This window comes from Scardinius erythrophthalmus, assembly GCF_964197995.2.
Source record: "Scardinius erythrophthalmus genome assembly, chromosome: 5".
Lineage (NCBI taxonomy): Eukaryota > Metazoa > Chordata > Actinopteri > Cypriniformes > Leuciscidae > Scardinius > Scardinius erythrophthalmus.
The window spans coordinates 50915598-50934985 of record NC_138225.1 but is presented as its reverse complement, the minus strand read 5'-3'; the positions used below and the strand labels follow the sequence as shown (position 1 = coordinate 50934985).

Genomic DNA, 19388 nt, shown 5'->3' with positions numbered 1-19388 from the left:
GACTGTCATTAATGTGAAGCAAATAACAAAACACAGCTTTAACAAAGATCAATCTTTGATCATATTTAATTTATACAGTATACAGTGTGTACACTATAGTGTTATTATATATTTAGGCCTAATTATTACATTTCTGTACCTGAATACTACATTTAGACTTGTTGATCTATAATTATAATTAGTGTATTTGTTCTTATTTTATTACTGATTGTTCACTTGCCTTTAGTAAGTTTGAAATGTATTAGTTAGGCTAGGAGTTTTTGCTGTGGTATCTAAGTACTGAAAGTGTGCTTTAAGTAATTAATAAAAGCAAATATTTGCATTAATCAAAATGTCATTACTTGATCTTCCGGACTTCTTCGCGTTTGCGGACGTCTCCAATCATTTAGTCCTCTTAAACCCTGCACCTCTCTTACAATCGACTGCAAGATTGCGTTCAGATCTTCATCCCAGCCAGTCAACAACTGATGGACTGAACCACATTTTTTCATTTTCAATAATCTATATCACTCTGATGTTCAGCACAATACAAAAATCTGTCATCGCAATTTTAAAAAATGAAAAACTCTCAGAATTGAACATTCAACATAGTAATGTCATTTTCTGATAGTGTAGCTTACTCAATTTTAAATTATTTCTACTGTTGACTGTTTTACACACAATATCTCAATATCAAAAAGTATACACTGCACAGTATGTAATATCCATTCTAAACATTTCTCCCTAAGGCCATCAGGGCTCAAGCATAATCTTTTTCTTCTTGCCATTGATGCTTTTCTGAGGTCTAAACCAACAAGCCTCGACCCAGATACATACAGACAGAGACACATTGATTCCATCTCTGTATGCTAAACTCCAACACTCATGGGAAAAGCACATGCAAAGAAAAAAAAAAAAGAGCAATAAAGGTGTTTCTCCTTAGAGACACGAATGAGAAAGGAGTTTGAACAAATAACAGTAGGGGAAAGAGGGAGAAATGTATTCGTTGCTAGTATTTTTAGATCAAAGGATCTTTGTGATTGGAGCCGGTTTGAACTGTATGGTGGCTTCGGGTGGTCACATGACCAGCTCCCATTGCAAGAACCCTGGGGGGGGGGACTGAATGAAAGCCTGATTAAAACCCATCACCACCATCAATAAGTAATGACCAATAGCCAGTTCAAGCAAAAACGCAATCAAGAGCAGAGAGAGTGGAAATGGAAAGGAAGGATGTTCACTGGTAATTAAATGACCATCATTCACCGCTGGGTTGAAACTCTATATAGTGATTTTGTATTGTCACTGTATATGTGTGCGAGTGTAAAATTAGGCTGTGCCCTTGTTCCCATGTCCGTCGGTTTCCCTGGAGCAATGCACGTCAGCATGAGAGAAAATCACCCTCAGTTTCTAGTTGTTTTTGCTAAAGCTTCTGTTGGCCATGATTCGATAACCAAACCATCAAACCTCAGGGAAGTTCCCTTGCCCTCTGTGTGCTCGCAGGAAAAATGTTATTGCTAAGATGTTATGTGCTGAAAAACAGCGTAGATCTGCATGATGGGTTGTGATGCTCGCTGCCGCTTTTGCTGGTGGACTAGTATAGTTACGATGTTCTTCAGCAAAAGCATGTTCTGTGGTGAAGCTGATCTTTCTGGTTCGGCCACACTAGTTAAAAAAGCATCATGAGGACTGTATGTAATCGTACACTAGTTAAAATTATAATCAAGCACTTTACATGTGCTTTAGTGCGTTAGTCAACTCATCAAAATAAGTGTATTTATTTTAAAGCATGACAAAAGAGCATTAAAGCTATAACACTGTGCTTTAAAGTAAAAGTTAAGTGCAAACATTTGTTTGTGTTTTTAAAAACGTACTTAAACATTGTCATGAAAGTGTACTCTCTTTAAGTACACTTAAGTGGCCTTTAATAATACATTATCTGCAAGTACAGTTTTTAAAAATGATACTTTAAGATTTGAAGTACATTTATAAGTGCACATTCAATACAATTAAGTGCACTTCTTTATTGAGAGAGAGAGAGAGAGAGAGAGAGTCATTTGAACATGGGAAACTTCGCTGAGCTCATATTGATATCTTGGGTTTGTTTGCTAATCTCTGTACACTTTGAAATATTGTTGAAGTCTTTAGATGTGACGCGCAATCACAGAGTCTTCTGCAAGCATAAGTCTTCATTCCTCTGTATTTAACAGATAAAGAGTACACTACAAGTGCACATTGAACACAATGAAGCACACTTCTTTTCAGGGGGAGACATTAAAGATCGTGATCTCATTTTTTCTGAATTAATTTTTTCTCCCTGTTTTGACAGAGGTCCTGATGAATACAAAGACTGAGACATCAGATCTGAAGTGGACGACATTCTCTCGAAGTAAACCTGAGGTGAGACCTGCAGATTTGACCCTACATGTAGAGCAGATGCTCATGTGCAAGCTGTACATGATTACGACTGATCTCCACTTCTTGTGTGCGCAGTGGGACGAGGTCAGTGGCCTGGATGAGGAGAACAACAGCGTGAGGACCTATCAGATCTGCCAGGCCGACGGCGCGTCCAGTCACTGGCTGCGCAGTAAACTCATCGACCGGCGAGGGGCGTCTCAGGTGTACGTGGAGCTGCTCTTCACCATGATCGAATGTTCTTCGCGGATCACACATCACCGGTCCTGCAAAGAGACCTTTAACCTTTACTACTACCAGAGTGACACGGATGACGCGACGGCAAGCCATCCCGCATGGATGGAGAACCCTTATACCAAGGTGCTCATACACACTCGACCGCAAATGTAAAACTGCAAAAATAGTTATTAACGTTACTGGAAGGAAAATGTCATAGATTTCATATACATTTTAGATGAGTACACTTTAGCATATTTAAAAAAAGAAAAAAATAGTACTTATTACAGAACTTTGAGAGAATATACTTAAGTGTGAACTGAATGTAATGTTTTCAGACACTTAATTGCATGTTAGATGAAAAGTGTTTTATGAAAAATAAGTTTTTGACCCATTAATTAGTACATCTTAGTATGTAATTTCATTACATAGTATGTCTTAAATATGGCAGAAGTGTACTGAGATATGTACTGACAAGCATTTATAGTTAACTAAATTAAACTTAACTTTTATGTTATGTATTTATAATTAATTATATGACGTTGCAGTTTAGTACATTTAAAATATATTAGCTCTAAATTAAATATTTTATAAAACATTACAGTTAAAATTATAATCTAGTGCTTTAATGTCAGTCAAAAAGCATGACAAAAGATTATTAAAGCATAATGATTTAAAATGCACTTTGAAGAAAAACTTTTATTTTGACATTATTACTAATTGCACTTTTTTAAGTGTTATGAAACAGTCATGAAAGTGTACTTTAAGTACACTTAAGTGGCCTTTTATTTCAATAATAATATATGATCTGCAAGTATCTTTTTTTAAAAATAGACTCTTAAAGATTTGAAGTGCACTACAAGTGCATATTCAATACATTTAAGTGCACTTCAAGTGCACATTATTTAGGTTTGGGAGACTTTGATAAGAAATGTTTGACAAGAGATCTCTGACTTTGGCATCTTGGCGAATCTCTGAACAGTTTGAAGTATTGTTTAACTCCTTAAAAATGAGTCCAGTGAAGGTCATCTGAATATATAATACAGCGATGAGCAATTGTACTTAAGTGCAAATTAATGACAGTTGAGTAAATGACTCTTAATGAATTAATGACTCGAGATGTGAAAGAGATCACATTTGTGATTTTCCTCTCCTATGGATCTCACCAGTCTTTCCCGAATTTGTGTTTTCCATCAGGTGGACACGGTGGCCGCAGACTTCTTGCTCCGTGCGGGTGGAGAGAAGAAGTCGAACATCAAAACGCTGCGTTTGGGCCCGCTGACCAAACGTGGATTTTACTTGGCGTTCCAGGCCCAGGGAGCGTGCATGGCCCTTTTATCCGTGCGCGTCTTCTTTAAGAAGTGTCCGGCTCTCACGCGCTCACTATCCGTGTTCCCGGAGACGGTTCCTCGCTCGCTGGTGCAGGAGGCAGTGGGCCAGTGTGTGGCAAACGCAGCTCAGTTTGGACCAAATCCCAGACCGCCTAAGATGTTCTGTGGAGAAGATGGACAGTGGGTGGACCAGCCCACCACCACCTGCACTTGCCTGCCGGGCTTCGAGGCCAGCCATGGAGATCTGGAGTGTAGAGGTGAGAGAGAGGGAATACGACAGACTTCTCAGAAGATAATTTGAGCTCGACGTGAAAACGATGAGCTGTAGAGACACATTTCAGTTAAACTAAACTAAACATCATCCATGCATGCTGTGCACAGTACGCAACAGACAGCAATGCGCCATTCTGAACATACACTTCCATCTATATACTTACTGTCACAAAAGTATGAAACTGATGGCCTGTTTACAGCTGGTTTTAAGAAGCGTTTTGGTCGATCGGATCACAAGTGTACGACACTAAATACTGGTGTAAAGCTTGTCCACTTTTAACCACTTCCAGAGGTAGTTGAAAGCGCATTCGACTGGATTGCTTTCGTAGTGTAAACGCTCCTGTGGTCGAATGTGTTCAAACAGACACAGAAGACCGTCTACTCTCCGTCTACTGAACTAATGCGTGAACATTATGGGAAGAGCTCTATCCAGACGGGATTTAAACTTTGTCGGCTGGAGACTCAAGTTTGGTTTGAAGAGGAAAAATGTACCAAGCACAATGTTCTCTCAGCATTCCTGATTTCTAACACACACTCACAGCGTTCGGCGTGATCTTGTGGCTGTCAGAGCCGAAACTAAAGCTGATGCTCTCCGTATGTTCTTCAGTCGTCTCCGGTTGTGTTCATATGTAAATTGCGTGAGCTTATTTCATCCATTAGATCGAAAGATCTGAAAAAACACATAGATTTACCTCCCATAGACCCTCACCTCGAAGAAATCAGGACAGAAGTGGTTGAAAGTGGACAAAAGAGACGGATTAAAACACCAGGTGTAAACGGGAATGTGTCTCCCTCGTCTACTTGTGATCCGATCGACCAAAACGCATGTTAATACCAGCTGTGAACAGAGCCTGAGAGAATGTTGAGTTCAGAATATTTTAAACACACGCACACACGCTGCCTTTCTACTTTAAGAATAAGTGTTGAGGAAGTTTATATTGACAATGACTGCAACTTCAGCACTGATAAGAGACAACGGGTGGAGACAGAGAGAGAGACAGTACAGGACAGATGGGACTGAATTAGACAAAGACTGTGACACTGAGACAGAGAGAAAACAGTGAGTGAGAGAGGTGAGATGAAGGTCTTCCTTTAAACTAGAGGAAAGAGGGAGGAAGTGGAGAGATCAGGAGAGGATTACTGTGAATTTCATCAGTGTCCTACGGCTGGACACATTTTATTCGCTGTTACATTACAGTTGCTGTGCATCCTGGGTACATTTACATTTCTGCATGTGGCAGACACTTTTGTGCAAAAGCAACTGTACAAGTTTCGTGATGAAATTGCAAAAGATTTCTTTCATCGAAGGGCGAAATCACCAGTCTTTGATCGCTTAATATGACATGCTCACAAATGGCAGATTAATTGTCTTTCTGATCAGTTTTAGTCTCCAGTGTGTCCAAAATTTGAGGTCACGGTCTTGCAGTGTGATTGCACATATGACTGCCATCGTTTGAAGAGTGAATGAGACCGCAGAAACATAGATCAGACATACACTACATTCAAAAGTTTGGGTTCGGGTGATTTTTTGGTAAGACGTTTTTGTCTCTTCTGCTCACCAAGGCTGCGTTTATTTGTTCAAAAATACAGTAAAAACTGAAATAATGTGAAATATTATCAAAACAGCTGTTTTCTATTTGAATATATTTAAAACTGTAATTTACTCCTGTGATTTCTCCAGTCTTCAGTGTCACATGATCCTGCATCATTCTAATATGCTGATTTTCTGCTCAAGAAACATTTATTATAATTATCAATGTTGAAAACAGCATACTATTTTTGTATTCTTTGATGAATAGAAAGAACAGCATTTATTTGAGATTTTTTCATGATAAATGTCTTTCCTGTCACTCACAAAATATTCAAATTAATCCATTTACAATGGAAGCCTAGTAGGCTTGAAGCACCAGAGTAATTAAACATTAATTAGTTCATTGTCATTTTTCGTTGTAGAACCATAACACAAATATCGCATGTGTTAGCATTAAACACTAACAGGAGGTTAGTGTTCATATGCCTCTCATAAAACAAACGTTTTTTATGAAGTGCATGAGCAAAACTTCACATTTCTGCTTTTGAACCCTCGGGAACGATTGCCTAATAGACTTTGTTACTGCAAACACGATTTTCCTTCATTTTTACAAAGTTCAGCAACGATTTTCTGTGGTAATCGACAGCATGTGTTGCATGCGTGCAGCTTAAGTTGACCGGGAAAAGGATTTAACCAGGAAAATTCATTTAAGGACATGGTGATCTACTTTAATTCGAGTAATCGCCGTCTCTCAGTGAAGTGGATCAGTCCAAATCCTCCCAGTTTTCAAATATGACTTCAGCTCTTTAATGATGTTTCTTGGGATGGGTGGAGAGAGCGAGTGTTAAAGGCCCTGCGTGTGTGTTAAACTGCAGCTGTGCTTTCTGTGGGCGTGAACCCCTGGAGTTCACACACACACACACTCAATGACTTACTCAGCATTCATCCACTCAAACACACTACATCTGCTGTTCATCCCTTTCTTTCACACACCCACACACACAAAGGCAGCGCAAAGCCATAATAGTGGCGCCTGCAGGCAGGGTTGTGTCCAGTACAAAGCCGCTCTAATGACATGACCAATTAGGTATGGGCAGAGAGAGAAAGAAAAAGAGAATACTGCAGTTTATTGGGCAGGTGAAAAGCCGAATGGAGAGTGTGTGTGGTCACGGGGTCACAGGTGAAGGGCAGGAAGAGCAGAAAATGTGTGTGTGGGTGAGGTTAATGGCACTAATGACTCTAATTAGCCGCATACAGATTCACACATGTACAATCTCTTCTTGTTTAGCTGTGAAATAACTATGGTGGTACCAGTGATGGTATGACATGAGAAATAATTTAAAATAACTGTAAAATAAATGTAATTTGTTCCTGTGATCAAAGCTGAATTTTCAGCATCATTCTTCAGTGTCACATGGTCCTTCAGAAATCATTCTAACATGATGATTTGCTGCTCAAGAAACATTTCTGATTATTAACGATGTTGAAAACGGCTGCACTGCTTCATATTTTTGTGGAAACCACGATTCTTTTTAGAAATCTTTGATGAATAGAAAGCTCAAAAGAACAGCATTTATCTTTTGTAACAGTATAAATGTCGTTAACTGTCACTTTTGATCAATTTAATGCATCGTTCCTGAATAAAAGTATTAATTTCTTAAATATATTACTGACCTCAAACCTTTGAACAGTAGTGTAACAGTAGTGTTACTCCAAGGTACTTCAAAGTATACCATCTTACTAATTACCAATGTTTGATTATATAAATTGGTGACCATATTGGACCACAGTTTTTACTTAACACTTTTTTTAAAGGTGGCGTAGTTGCACATGTACTTTCAATAACGGTAAATTATGCATAATTACCAAGAAATCAACCCTCAACCAAACCCTAACTATAACCCTTTAGTAAGTACATCTAGTCAATTAATATGAATTAGTACTGATTTGCGTAATTACACTATAAAAATGTCACCTTAAAATAGAGTGTAACTTTTTTTAATAATCACTTTATGCTGACAATGGAAGGAGATCATATAAGACTCATTTAAAAGCTGAATGCCCGTTTTAATGCTCTTTTTGGACTGGATTTGTTTTCTAAAATATGTTTGAGCTACATTTGTTAAAACAGGATGCTTTGATGCACAGATGTGGATGGGATTGGAATATTTGTGGTTGTTTCTAAGATGGGAGTGTCCATCATGTGCTCTGAACGCGTGCATCACTAACCCAATTAATTAATTCTATAATTATATCATTATGTATGCAATTAAGTGAAGGAATGCATTAGGATAATGATCATCCCTGACGCTGCTTGTACAGTGGTTTCTGAGTTCAGATTTACTGTGGATGAAATGCCAGAAGGACTAGCGGTACCACTAACCCACAACGTTGGTTCCCCAGGCTGTTTAACAAGAAAATTAGCTTTAGTTATAGTGTCTGACGAGGGTTTGAAATAAACGAGGAGAAGAGTTACAATAACATACCGCAATCACAGAGATTCCTATCTGGACAAGATTCCTTTTCTCAGAGGACCTTCTGGTATGAAAAGAAAACATGTGTAATTTGCTCAGTAGTTTTTTTTCCTGAGGTTGTGCGAGAAAAACAGACATTTTCAATTTAGATGGGATTCCAATCACAATGTGTGTCTATGAAACACAAATTATGGCAGGTCAAAAGTATTCAAGTTATAAACACTACCGTTCGAGAGTTTGAGGTCGGGTAGATTTTTTTTCGAGGGACAGAGAGAAATTAGTCTTTTATTCAGCAAGGACGCGTTAAATCGATCAAAAGCGACATTTATGATGTTACAAAAGACTTCTGTTTCAAATAAATGCTGTGTTTTTGAACTTTCTATTCATCAAAGAATCCTGAGGGAAAAAAATGATCAGTTTCCACATAAACATTAACTGTTTTCAACATTGTTAATAACCAGAAATGTTTCTTGAGCAGCAAATCATCATATCAGAATGATTTCTGAAGGATCATGTGACACTGAAAACTCAGCTTTGATCACAGGAACAAATTAAATTTTTACAATATATACACATAGAAAATAGTAATAATAATTGTAATAATATTTACACAATATTTACAGTATTTTTATCAAATAAATGCAATGTTTTTCAACAACATTTAGAAATCTTACCGAACCCAAACTTTTAAACGGTAGTGCTGATTTACTCCCTGTTTTCGTTTGTTTGTTTGTTTAAAAATGGTATGGATTCATAATTAATCTGTAGTACAGTGGTATGGATGTCAGCAGTAAAAGCATCTTCGTGTCTGTAAAACCAGCGATGAAGTTAGAAAGATCTTTATCCTTCAGCGAGGAAATTCAGAGACATTCATTATGGAAATGTTTCAAATGAGACACACACACACACACACACACACACACACACACACCCCAGTGTAAAGCTGCTTTAACTAGCAGGATAATTCAGACCATATGTTTTGCTCTGAGTGAAACTGATGTTAATCAAATCCAGATGTTTTTCCATCAGTACAGGGGTTGTGGAGAACTGATTATGAAATGAAACTGGTCTGTAACCCTGTCTTTTCCGGCCTCATGAGACTCTGCATTGCTCATTCATACATGTGTGTGTCTGTATGTGTCTACATGTCACGTCGGAGAAAAAGACTTGAGTTTCTTGAGCAACCTGAATGTGTGTGGCTTTTATCTGCGGTGTCAGACGGCCGGCCGTAAATCAAGTGATTGAGCTGCTAAACACGTAGTCGTAGAGGAACATGATCATTTTCCATATCATGCAGCAGACTTTGCCACACAGAGATTCAGAAGCGGTTTAAATCCTAAATTAAACCAGCGTCGACTGAAATAGACACCGGCGCTTGTTTGGATGGTTGTCTAAATGATTGTTTAATGTTGACACATCAGGACAAATGAGGTTTGCGCAGAGAGTGCGTGAGTGTGTGTTTATTTGCCGGGAAAGTGTGTTTGTTTAATGATAATGCCGTGCTTATTCTCTGAAAACATGTTGTTTCTCTGCTTTATAGGGCTGCGCAATATATCGAACTTAGCGAAATATCGCAAATGTATATATCGCGATATGCATATCGCAACGGCTTGCAATAACTGGGGTCGTGAACTAAAGACAAAGAGAAAATCACTCGCTGCTCTTGGCTGAATAACTTTTGTGGCTTTAATAAGAATCAGGATATATTTCATTCATACAGCGAAGACTAAGCCGTGTTTTTACATTTGATTATTCAGTTTCTGTTGTTAAATAACCCTAATGTAGGATAACCTGAAACCCTGAACCCCTGAGGTTTACACTGATGTTAAAATAACACCTCTTACGCCGCAGTAAAACACTGATGTTCACTTTCAGAAGCTGTAGGGATGTTTTCTCGTCACAAAATGAATGTGAAACACGTACAGTATGTAGGTTATATAATTTTAAAGATATTTTAAAGATAATTTAAGTTTATTTTACACATTTTAAGCATTATCGTATCGCATATCGAATATCGCATTATTTAATGAGTTATCGCATATCGCATATTCTTCAATATCATGCATCCCTAGAAAGACTTGTGATGGTCCAGGCTGGTTTATGCTGGTTTATGCTGGTTGGTGCTGGTTTAGCTAGCAAACCAGCATAGCAATGTGAAAATCACTGACTAAATCCAAATCACACTACTGTTCAAAAGTTTGGCGCCAGAAGGATTAAAATAATAATAAATAAATAATAAAAAGGATGCATTAAATTGGCAGTAAATACATTTATAATGTTACAAAAGCTATTCATCAAAAAAAAACCTGAAGGTGAAAAAATGATATCATGGTTTTCGAAGCATATGAAGCAGCACAACTGTTTTCAGCATTGATAATAAGAATAATAATAAATGTGTCTTGAGCAGCAAATCATCATATTAGAATGATTTCTGAAGGATCATGTGACACTGAAGACTGGAGTAATGATGCTGAAAATTCAGCTTTGATCACAGGAATAAATTACACTTTACTATATATTCACATAGAAAACAGTTATTTTAAATTGTAATAATATTTCACAATATTACTGTGTTTTTGATCCAATAATTACAGTCCTGGTGAGCAGAAGACTTGTTTTGGAAACACTAGTGTATGCTGGTGAACATACTGAACTGTTCAAACTAAAGCAAAGGCAGAACGAGAAGGATGTTTTGATGTGTATATTTCCTGTAAAGGCTAACAGTTGCTGATAATAAAAGCGTTGTGTCTGTGTCCAGCGTGTCCTGCGGGGCATTTTAAGATGGGTTCTGGTCCCGGTCCGTGTTCTGCGTGTCCTGACTCCAGTCACACAGGAGAGACGGGCTCTTCATCGTGTGTGTGTCGGCCTGGTTTCCACCGCGCTGCCACCGACAGTCCCGATACACCCTGCACACGTGAGTAAAGATCTCCGCTTAACTCTAGAAATCCTGTTCTATCAAATCTGATATGCAACTCATCATTTGATCAACATGATCAAAACTGCTGTCACACACAATCTACTGCAAGCCTTCTGCCGTCTGATTGATAGTTTAGACTTAGCAAGTAAAAGGCCTTTTAGTACAATTGTACAAATGTCCACCTTCAGGTAATGGTTCACGTGTCTTTTTGCTGTGAAACTTTACTGATTTCTTTAACAGAAAAACTTTTATATTGTTAATAATATTTCAAGATGAACACTTACTGGACTGAAGCAACTTGGGTTAACTTGATTATCCATACATATTTTGTTTAGAAAAATCATGCTAAAATGAGAGTATCATATGATTATTCAGACTTTTGAGAATAGTTTTTGTTCATTTTTTAATCACTGTATTGCAAGTTTTGCCCCCACAGTGAAAACCACCGAGCTTTGATCATAAAACTAAGCATTTAAATATCATCTTACTAAGACATATTATTGGGAGATATAGAGTGACGACTGATATTATTCCTTCTTCTTTTCATTCTGTTGTGGTCTACATTACCTGTGTTTCCATCCATTTTTTCTCATGCAAATTTTGGGATATAGCATACAAAATGCTCATAAATTATAGAAATGTGCATAAAACGTATGTCCTCAATTGAAGTGGATGATTTTTTTATCCAATAAGAAGACATGCACATAAACTATGATGGAAATCCATTTACCGAACAAATCCCTTGATGTGCAACAAAAAGAGGATGTGATTGGATAACTGGACTAGCCAGCGGACCAATCGCATCGCACAGCATCTCAAATGTTGGTTTGATAATTCTGAAATGCTTAAAGGATTAGTTCACCTCAAAATGAAAATTTACTGACAATTTACTCACCCCAATGCCATCCAAGATGTTCATGTCTTTCTTTCTTCAGTGGAAAAGAAATAATTTTTTTTGAGGAAGACATTTCAGGATTTTTCTCCACACAATGGACTTCAATGGCAACCAAGATGTTGAAGTTCAAATGAATGCAGTTTCAAAGGGCTCTGCACGATCCCAGCTGAGGAATAGGGTCTTATCTGGCGAAACGATCGGTCATTTTCTAAAAAAAAAAGTAAATAATTATATACTTTTTAACCACAGTTGTTCGTCTCGTGCTGGTCTGTGACGCGCCACGTATTACGTACTTTATTCGCAAACGATATACCAAAGTTAAATCTGCAACTTTGGATGGAAACATAGCTATTTGTGGCTTTTATGTTGCATTCTGGGTATCGCAGACGTTTCTAGCTCTGACTCAAACGGCGTGTATTTGTTGTGTTGTGTTCAGGTCCGCCCTCGGCCCCACGCAACCCTGTTCCTCAGGTCAATGACACTTCTCTCACGCTGGAGTGGAGCGAGCCGTTGGACAGCGGGGGCCGATCGGACCTCACCTACAGCGTGGAGTGTCGAATGTGCTCGACCCCCAGGAGCCCGTGCGTGCCGTGTGGGAACGGTGTGAATTATCGGCCCTCTCAGACGGGGATCCAGGGCCGGCGCGTGGACATTTGGGGACTCCGACCTCACACCACCTACAGCTTCACCGTGACGGCCCTGAACGGGGTCTCGGCTCTGAGCGTCCTGGGCCCCGCGGTGGAGACCATCAACATCACCACCAGCCCCAACGGTGAGACACTGCAGCTGAAGTCATCAGTCAATGCTTTCATTGGGTGTGCGGGAAAAAAACTATTCATATCTTCTACCGATTTGAATCGATTCGCAAATTTCAAAAATCGATTTTCTAAAGTGTCACACTAACTGCTTAAAGTTACCTAAAGTTATTAATCACAATAAGCCGCGAATAAGGACTCGAAGTACGCGCACAGATGCCGCAGTTCTCTTTCACAGATACACACACAATTGTGTCACACATCGTGTGGACTTTGAAGGATTCAATAGAGTCTGTTATGTCCTACGCGAACAAAAAGAAATGGGAGAAAATTGGATCTGTAACTATATCTGTGCATTTATTCTTAAAGGGACAGCAGCCTTATAAACTGTTGCCATCCGTTTCATTAATGTTAACAAAAAACACTCACTGCTTTTGACTGAAACATTTTTTATCCTTATTATGAATCAATTTATATTTGATTCATACAGTGAAGACTATACAGTGTTTTATTTTTACATTTGATTATTCAATTTCGGTAGATTTTCTTACTACATGTTTAATAATCCTGTGCTACTGTACCTGAAAATCTTAATTCATTTTTTTCTATTTTTCTATTATATTTGTCCTATTGTTTGTAATTTCCTTCTTTGTTCCCATTTTTAATATACTGTATATATATATTTAAAAAAATGCCTGCCTTGCACTCTTTCACATTTAATTCAGTAGGATTTTCTTTTCTTCTAGATCTTTTAAAATGTCTACCGCAGTCAAATAAGGAAAGTAACACAAAACGATATTGAATTGAAATTTGATTTAAAATCGAATCGTGACCTGAAGAATCGAATCGAATCGAATTGCGAGCTACCAAAAGACTCTCACCGCTATTTTTCATGTATGTATATGTATGTGTATTTTATGTATATGTGTGTGTTCCTGTTCTGTACAGTTCCTGTACTGGTGTCGGGTTTGAGGAAGAGCACAGCCACAGAATCCAGTCTGACGCTGCTCTGGAACACACCGACACAATCACACTACACGATCCTACAGTACCAACTACGCTACTGTGAGAAGGTAAACTACACTACACTGAACTAGACTACACTATACAATGCTATATGACTCTTCATTATTCACATATGTGACCCTGGATCACAAAACCAGTCACATGTCGCACGGGTATATTTGTGGCAGTAGCCAACGATACATTGTATGGGTCAAAATTATCGGCAATTATCATTAGGATATTAAGTAAAGATCATGTTCCATGAAGATATTTTGTACATTTCCTACCGTAAATATATAAAACATTTATTTTTGTGAGTGAATGCAGCATAATCGCCAACATAAATGGAAAACTTTAAAGGAGATTTTCTCAATGTTTCGATTTTTTTGCACCCTCAGATTCCAGATGTTCAAATAGTTGTGTCTCGGCCAAATATTGTCCTATCCTAACAAACCATACATCAACGGAAAGTGTATTTATTCAGTTTTCATGTGATGTATAAATCTATATATCAAAATTATGACCCATGTGATTTGTGGTCCAGGGTCACATATTACACAACGCTAGAACACTATAAAACTCTATACTGCACTATAGATAACTGTACTGTTCTATACTAAATGATATACTAAGTTCTATACTGTTCTTTTTTAAATGACAGATGTCCACTTAATTGTGTTGAATGTGCACTTATAGTTCACTTCAAATCTTAAAAGTATATATAAAAATGTTTTTACTTGCACATAATATAAATGAAATAAAAGGCCACTTAAGTGCACTTAAAGAGAGTAAACGTTCATGACTGTTTATTAACAGACTGAAGTACACTTAAGTCTTGTTTTGATGAGCCAACTAAGACACTAAAGCACATGTAAAGTACTTGATTATAATCTTTGATATTACATTTAAAAGCGATTTAAATTTTCTTTATCAATACATTTTATAATTTAATACATGACATACAAGTGTCAATCGAAATGACATTTTATAGAATATTTTAGTTTGCCATAATTGCTTGTCAATATATTCATATATTCAAGACAATAGAAGTAATTATGAAATTACATATAAAGATGCACTCCCTAAGTAGGTCAGAAAGCACTCGTTTAATTAAAAACAAATTTAAGCTATAGTACGTTTTCATTTATTTGCGATTAGCATGCATTTAAGTGTCTGAAAACATTACATTCAGTTTGCACTTGAGTGCATTATAGTCTGCTTTTTAAAAGCATGCTAAAGCTTGCATTGCAATCCAGATATCTCACATTGGCCACAGTACACCACGTTTACTCAGGAAAATGTGAATTCTCACACTGTAATTCGGTATTGTTTTTATACCAACATTTCCTCGGTTCTTCTCAGCTTGAAATACAGACAGTCTATTTTTATTTCGCTCCGCTTTTTCTCAGCGCTTGTGTTTTATTGATCGCTCTCTGTGCCGCAGCTGTTCACTGTTTACACTACAAACCCGCCAGACTAATTAACAATTAATATATTCAAACAGCTCAGAAACTGTACGTGAAGAATCAGCTAAATGGAAGATATCGGTGTGTGTTCTTTTGAAAGGAGCGTGGCTTTGAGGAGAACTCCTGTCATTATATGGAGAGCAGTGTGAACGAGGTTGTGCTGAGCGACCTGCGCAGAGCCACACAGTACGAGGTCCAGGTCCGCGCTCGCACTTTGGCCGGCTACGGCAGCTTCGGTCAAGCTATCGTCTTTCGAACCCTGCCTGACGGTAAGAAAGGGTCTAACTTAGTAATGTGGAACTTTATTAGTGCCAAACTTTTTGTGCCCTAGAGTTTTGTGTGAGAAGGCATTTTATTGATTGTTTTTTCTCTCTCTCTCTCTCTTGAGATCGTATCACACCTTTTGCTGTTTTTAAACCCTCTCTCTCTCACTTTGGCTGTCTGCCTCTCTCTGTTTCCCTAGAAGATGATTCCTCGTCCCCGCTGCTTGTTACTGGGATCCTCATAGCCGTGGGCATGCTGCTCCTCATCATCGTCATCGCTGCTGCTATCTACTGTATACGGTAAAACAAGAGACCAACAAGCAATAGAGAGTGTGAGGTTGTTATAATTGGGCCTGCATGCCCGCAGAAAGCTCCAGAGATTTCCTCAGTTTTCAAACAGCCGTCATTCACACATCCACTGTCCCTTGCATGCTTGCTTATTAAATAAATGGGCTATTTTTAATAATGCTTCCAATCAGCAAGCAATAAAACTATAAAAATCTCAGCACTTTTTACCGTGTATAAATGTGCTGTTATGATACTTTCTCGTGTCCTGGCTTAATAAAAGGCAAGCTCTTTGTAGGTTAATGGTTCTTTTGGTTGCAAACAACATTTATTTTATGTCATCTGGTTCAGTCAATAGTATGAGTTTAGGACTACTTGTTTTATTGAGTTATGAATAAGGAGTGTTTGGGAAACCTGTTCGGAAACAGTCATTATGCCTGCACAAAATGTTTGCACTAAAACTATTAAAAATCATTTTCAAAATGAAGCTAAAATAAAATATAAATATTAGACAAAAAATACTAAGTAATGATATTAAAAATGATTAATTAAATTAGAAATGTTGCCATACTACAATTGGCAAAGTACTACAATTACTAAAACTGAAACTGAAATAAAAATAAATCTAAATAGAAATATTTAAAAAATCTAAAAAACACATAAAAGTTAAATATTAAAATGAATGAAAATGAAAAGCTAATTGAAAAAAAAATAGTATGTCAATGATACTAAAATAATACTGAAATAAAATTGAAAACAATTATATAATAATTGTATTAAATACTTAAAATTATTTTATTTCAGTCAAGTTTTTTTAAGTTTAAGTTAAGTTAAATTAAGGCTAAATAGAAGTATAAATATATCTAAAACTAATACTAAAAGTGACAAAAGCTCACTAAACAAAATTACTAAAATGTAAACAAAAAACAAAAATACAAATATGAACCAATTCGAAATATCAATAAATACTATAATATTATATAAATGATACTAAAATAATTGTAGCACTTTACAATAAGGTTCCATTAGTTAAGGTTAATTAATGCATTAACTGATATTAACAATGAGCAATACATTAGTTACAGTACTTGTTAATCTTTGTTTACATTAATTAATAAAAATGACAGAGAGAGAGAGAGAGAGAGAGAGAGAGAGAGAGAGAGAGAGAGAGAGAGAGAGAGAGAGAGAGAAAGGGGAAGTGGAGACAGGATACAGTTGTCCCACCCCAGTCTCCACAGGCCAAATCGGCAGAACAATAGTCATGACCCTGGGGTAGCACACACACACGGACACACACACACACACACACACACACACACACACACACACTTCTTTAAGCGCAAATGTATTTACACAATGAACATACACTCCAATGTACATGCAAACGCAGATATTGCTGATAAGTGTACCGTATATTTGCCCACATATGAAAAGCTAAGATTACAGGATTGTGTGTGTTTGGATATTTACATATATTGTTCACATTTCCACACATTACATACATAAATTTTCACACCCAGTTAAATGGAGAGTCCCTACAATCAATCACACACACACACACACACACACACACACACACACACACACACACACACACACACACACACACACACACACACACACACACACACAGGGAGCCTCCGGTCCAGACCTGCCATCAGCACTGGGTGGGACAAACGTGGCTATTTTAATCCTGGGAAATCAGGGAGAAATATAGACGTGGAAAAATTTGGAAAGCTATGAAGTTCTCAGTTATGTTTTTTTCTAAGTATTAAATTTTGTTTCGGATGTATCTCCTAATATGCCTTAAGAAACAGAACATGGGACAGACTGCTATAAAATGAACGTATAGCTCAGATCTTTTAAATAATGAAAGAATCTGAATCGACTTTCACTAAACTTTAGAATACAGACTTGAGTGTCTTTAGGGGTAAAAAATAAATAAACTGAATTCTTTCAAACTAATTTGTTTTAAGGATAACTTTTAAGCAAAGTCCATTCATTCTCCTTTCAGCCTTAAGTTGCAAACCAGTGAGTTTCTCTGAACGCAGTTTTGAGCCGTAAGCGAGCGTCCAAAGTCCAAAACACAAAGAAAGAATGAGAAGGACATACAGTGAAAAAGAGAGAGAAGAAAAAACAAGAATAACAAGAATGACCTGAGTAATTTAAGACTGCGTTCGAGTATAATACATCATGAAACTGTCTGAATAAGAGACCAGAGCCTGAGGTAAGAGACAAAGACACAGGAAGAGGAAGAACGGGGTGGAGAGAGGGATTTACTGTGCATTCGGTTCATTCTTTACTCAGAATAATATGACAACAAAAGACCAAAAACTAAAACATGGAACACAACAAGCACACCGAGCCCAAACCAGGCATGACACAACAAGTTTCCCGGATTTCTCCGAGCTCCCTAAAAACGTCAGATTGCAGCTGACTCACAATTCATACAATTTGACATGTGTTTTTCGTTTTTAACATGCGATCCAATCTTAGAATTTGAGAAATAGAAGTTACGTTTGGAACAGACTTCGTGTTGGAAGTAGTGAACTTGCGATCCCTTAAAATCTAAAAGTTAGTATTTCAATAATTTAACAACACATTCGCATATTCACGGTTTTCTGACGATGGTTAATGGTTGCACGAAATGCAAGTAAAACAATGTTTTTATTAAAAAAATTAAGTATTATTAGTATTATTTTTAACTCTAATTATAAAAATATATAATTGTTGTACTGCAAGGTTTAAAAAAAAAACGTGATAATTCCAATACTTTTATTTTACACTACTAGTACTAATATTTATGTCTTAAATTCTTCACTTACAAAAATTCAAACCCTCGAGATTATTAGATTTACTTGTTTAAATTCCAGCCTTTGATTTACATCACATTTACAGTTTTATTTAGATTAATTGTGCAGCCCTACATTATATTTATCTATTTGGTAACACTTTATTTTAGTGTCATTGCTACATATGTTGCATGCAGTTACTATAGAAAAATTATACATAAGTACATGCAACTAACCCTAAACCAAAGCCTAATCATAACCATATAGTAAGTACATGTAGTTACTTTATATTACAGTGTAACAATGACACCTTAAAATAAAGTGTTACCATCCATTTTAATGTTACATTCCATTTTATTAATTATTAGCTTTTTATCAACCCATGAACCCCCGTTTGGGAAACCGTAAGCGAGGCAATAATGTACTTTCGGCGGCCATGCAATGAATACAGTGTATTTATTTTTGCCCTTTTCTAGCAATGTCAGTGAGACCCAAACGCAGTATATTTGGGCTTGGCAGTTCCCGCTTAAACCTGTGTGTGTAAAGGCATAAAGCAAATTACTCCTAAACATCTCAGACAGCGACTGTCCAACATCATTCCCAAGCACTTTTTTGTTGCATTGAAAGATTGCATAAGATTCTTTAAAGTCATACTCAAAGTTAGCTATTTAACATTACCCAACTTTGCTGAAGAGACAAGCATGTTTCAGATGCTAGCATGCTGGTGTTCCAACCAGACTTGGCTAACTAGCTTAACCAGCAATACTTCTGTGGTCAAGCAGCCAAAAAAGACC

At 37.2% G+C, this 19388-nt stretch overlaps 1 protein-coding gene across 2 annotated transcripts in view; it reads left to right on the top strand.

Moving 5' to 3' along the window:
- The window catches only part of ephb4a (eph receptor B4a), a 45739-nt gene that overhangs the window by 19233 nt on the left and 7118 nt on the right, over window positions 1–19388 (top strand). Inside the window, exons 2-9 of one of the 2 annotated variants that reach the window (XM_081365262.1) lie at window positions 2306–2376; window positions 2470–2751; window positions 3805–4195; window positions 10975–11130; window positions 12465–12800; window positions 13732–13856; window positions 15355–15523; window positions 15718–15817. In XM_081365262.1, coding sequence (XP_081221388.1) covers window positions 2306–2376; window positions 2470–2751; window positions 3805–4195; window positions 10975–11130; window positions 12465–12800; window positions 13732–13856; window positions 15355–15523; window positions 15718–15817 — 1630 coding nt within the window. The remainder of the gene's footprint in view (window positions 1–2305; window positions 2377–2469; window positions 2752–3804; window positions 4196–10974; window positions 11131–12464; window positions 12801–13731; window positions 13857–15354; window positions 15524–15717; window positions 15818–19388) is intronic. The other variant, XM_081365263.1, reaches the window with a different exon arrangement.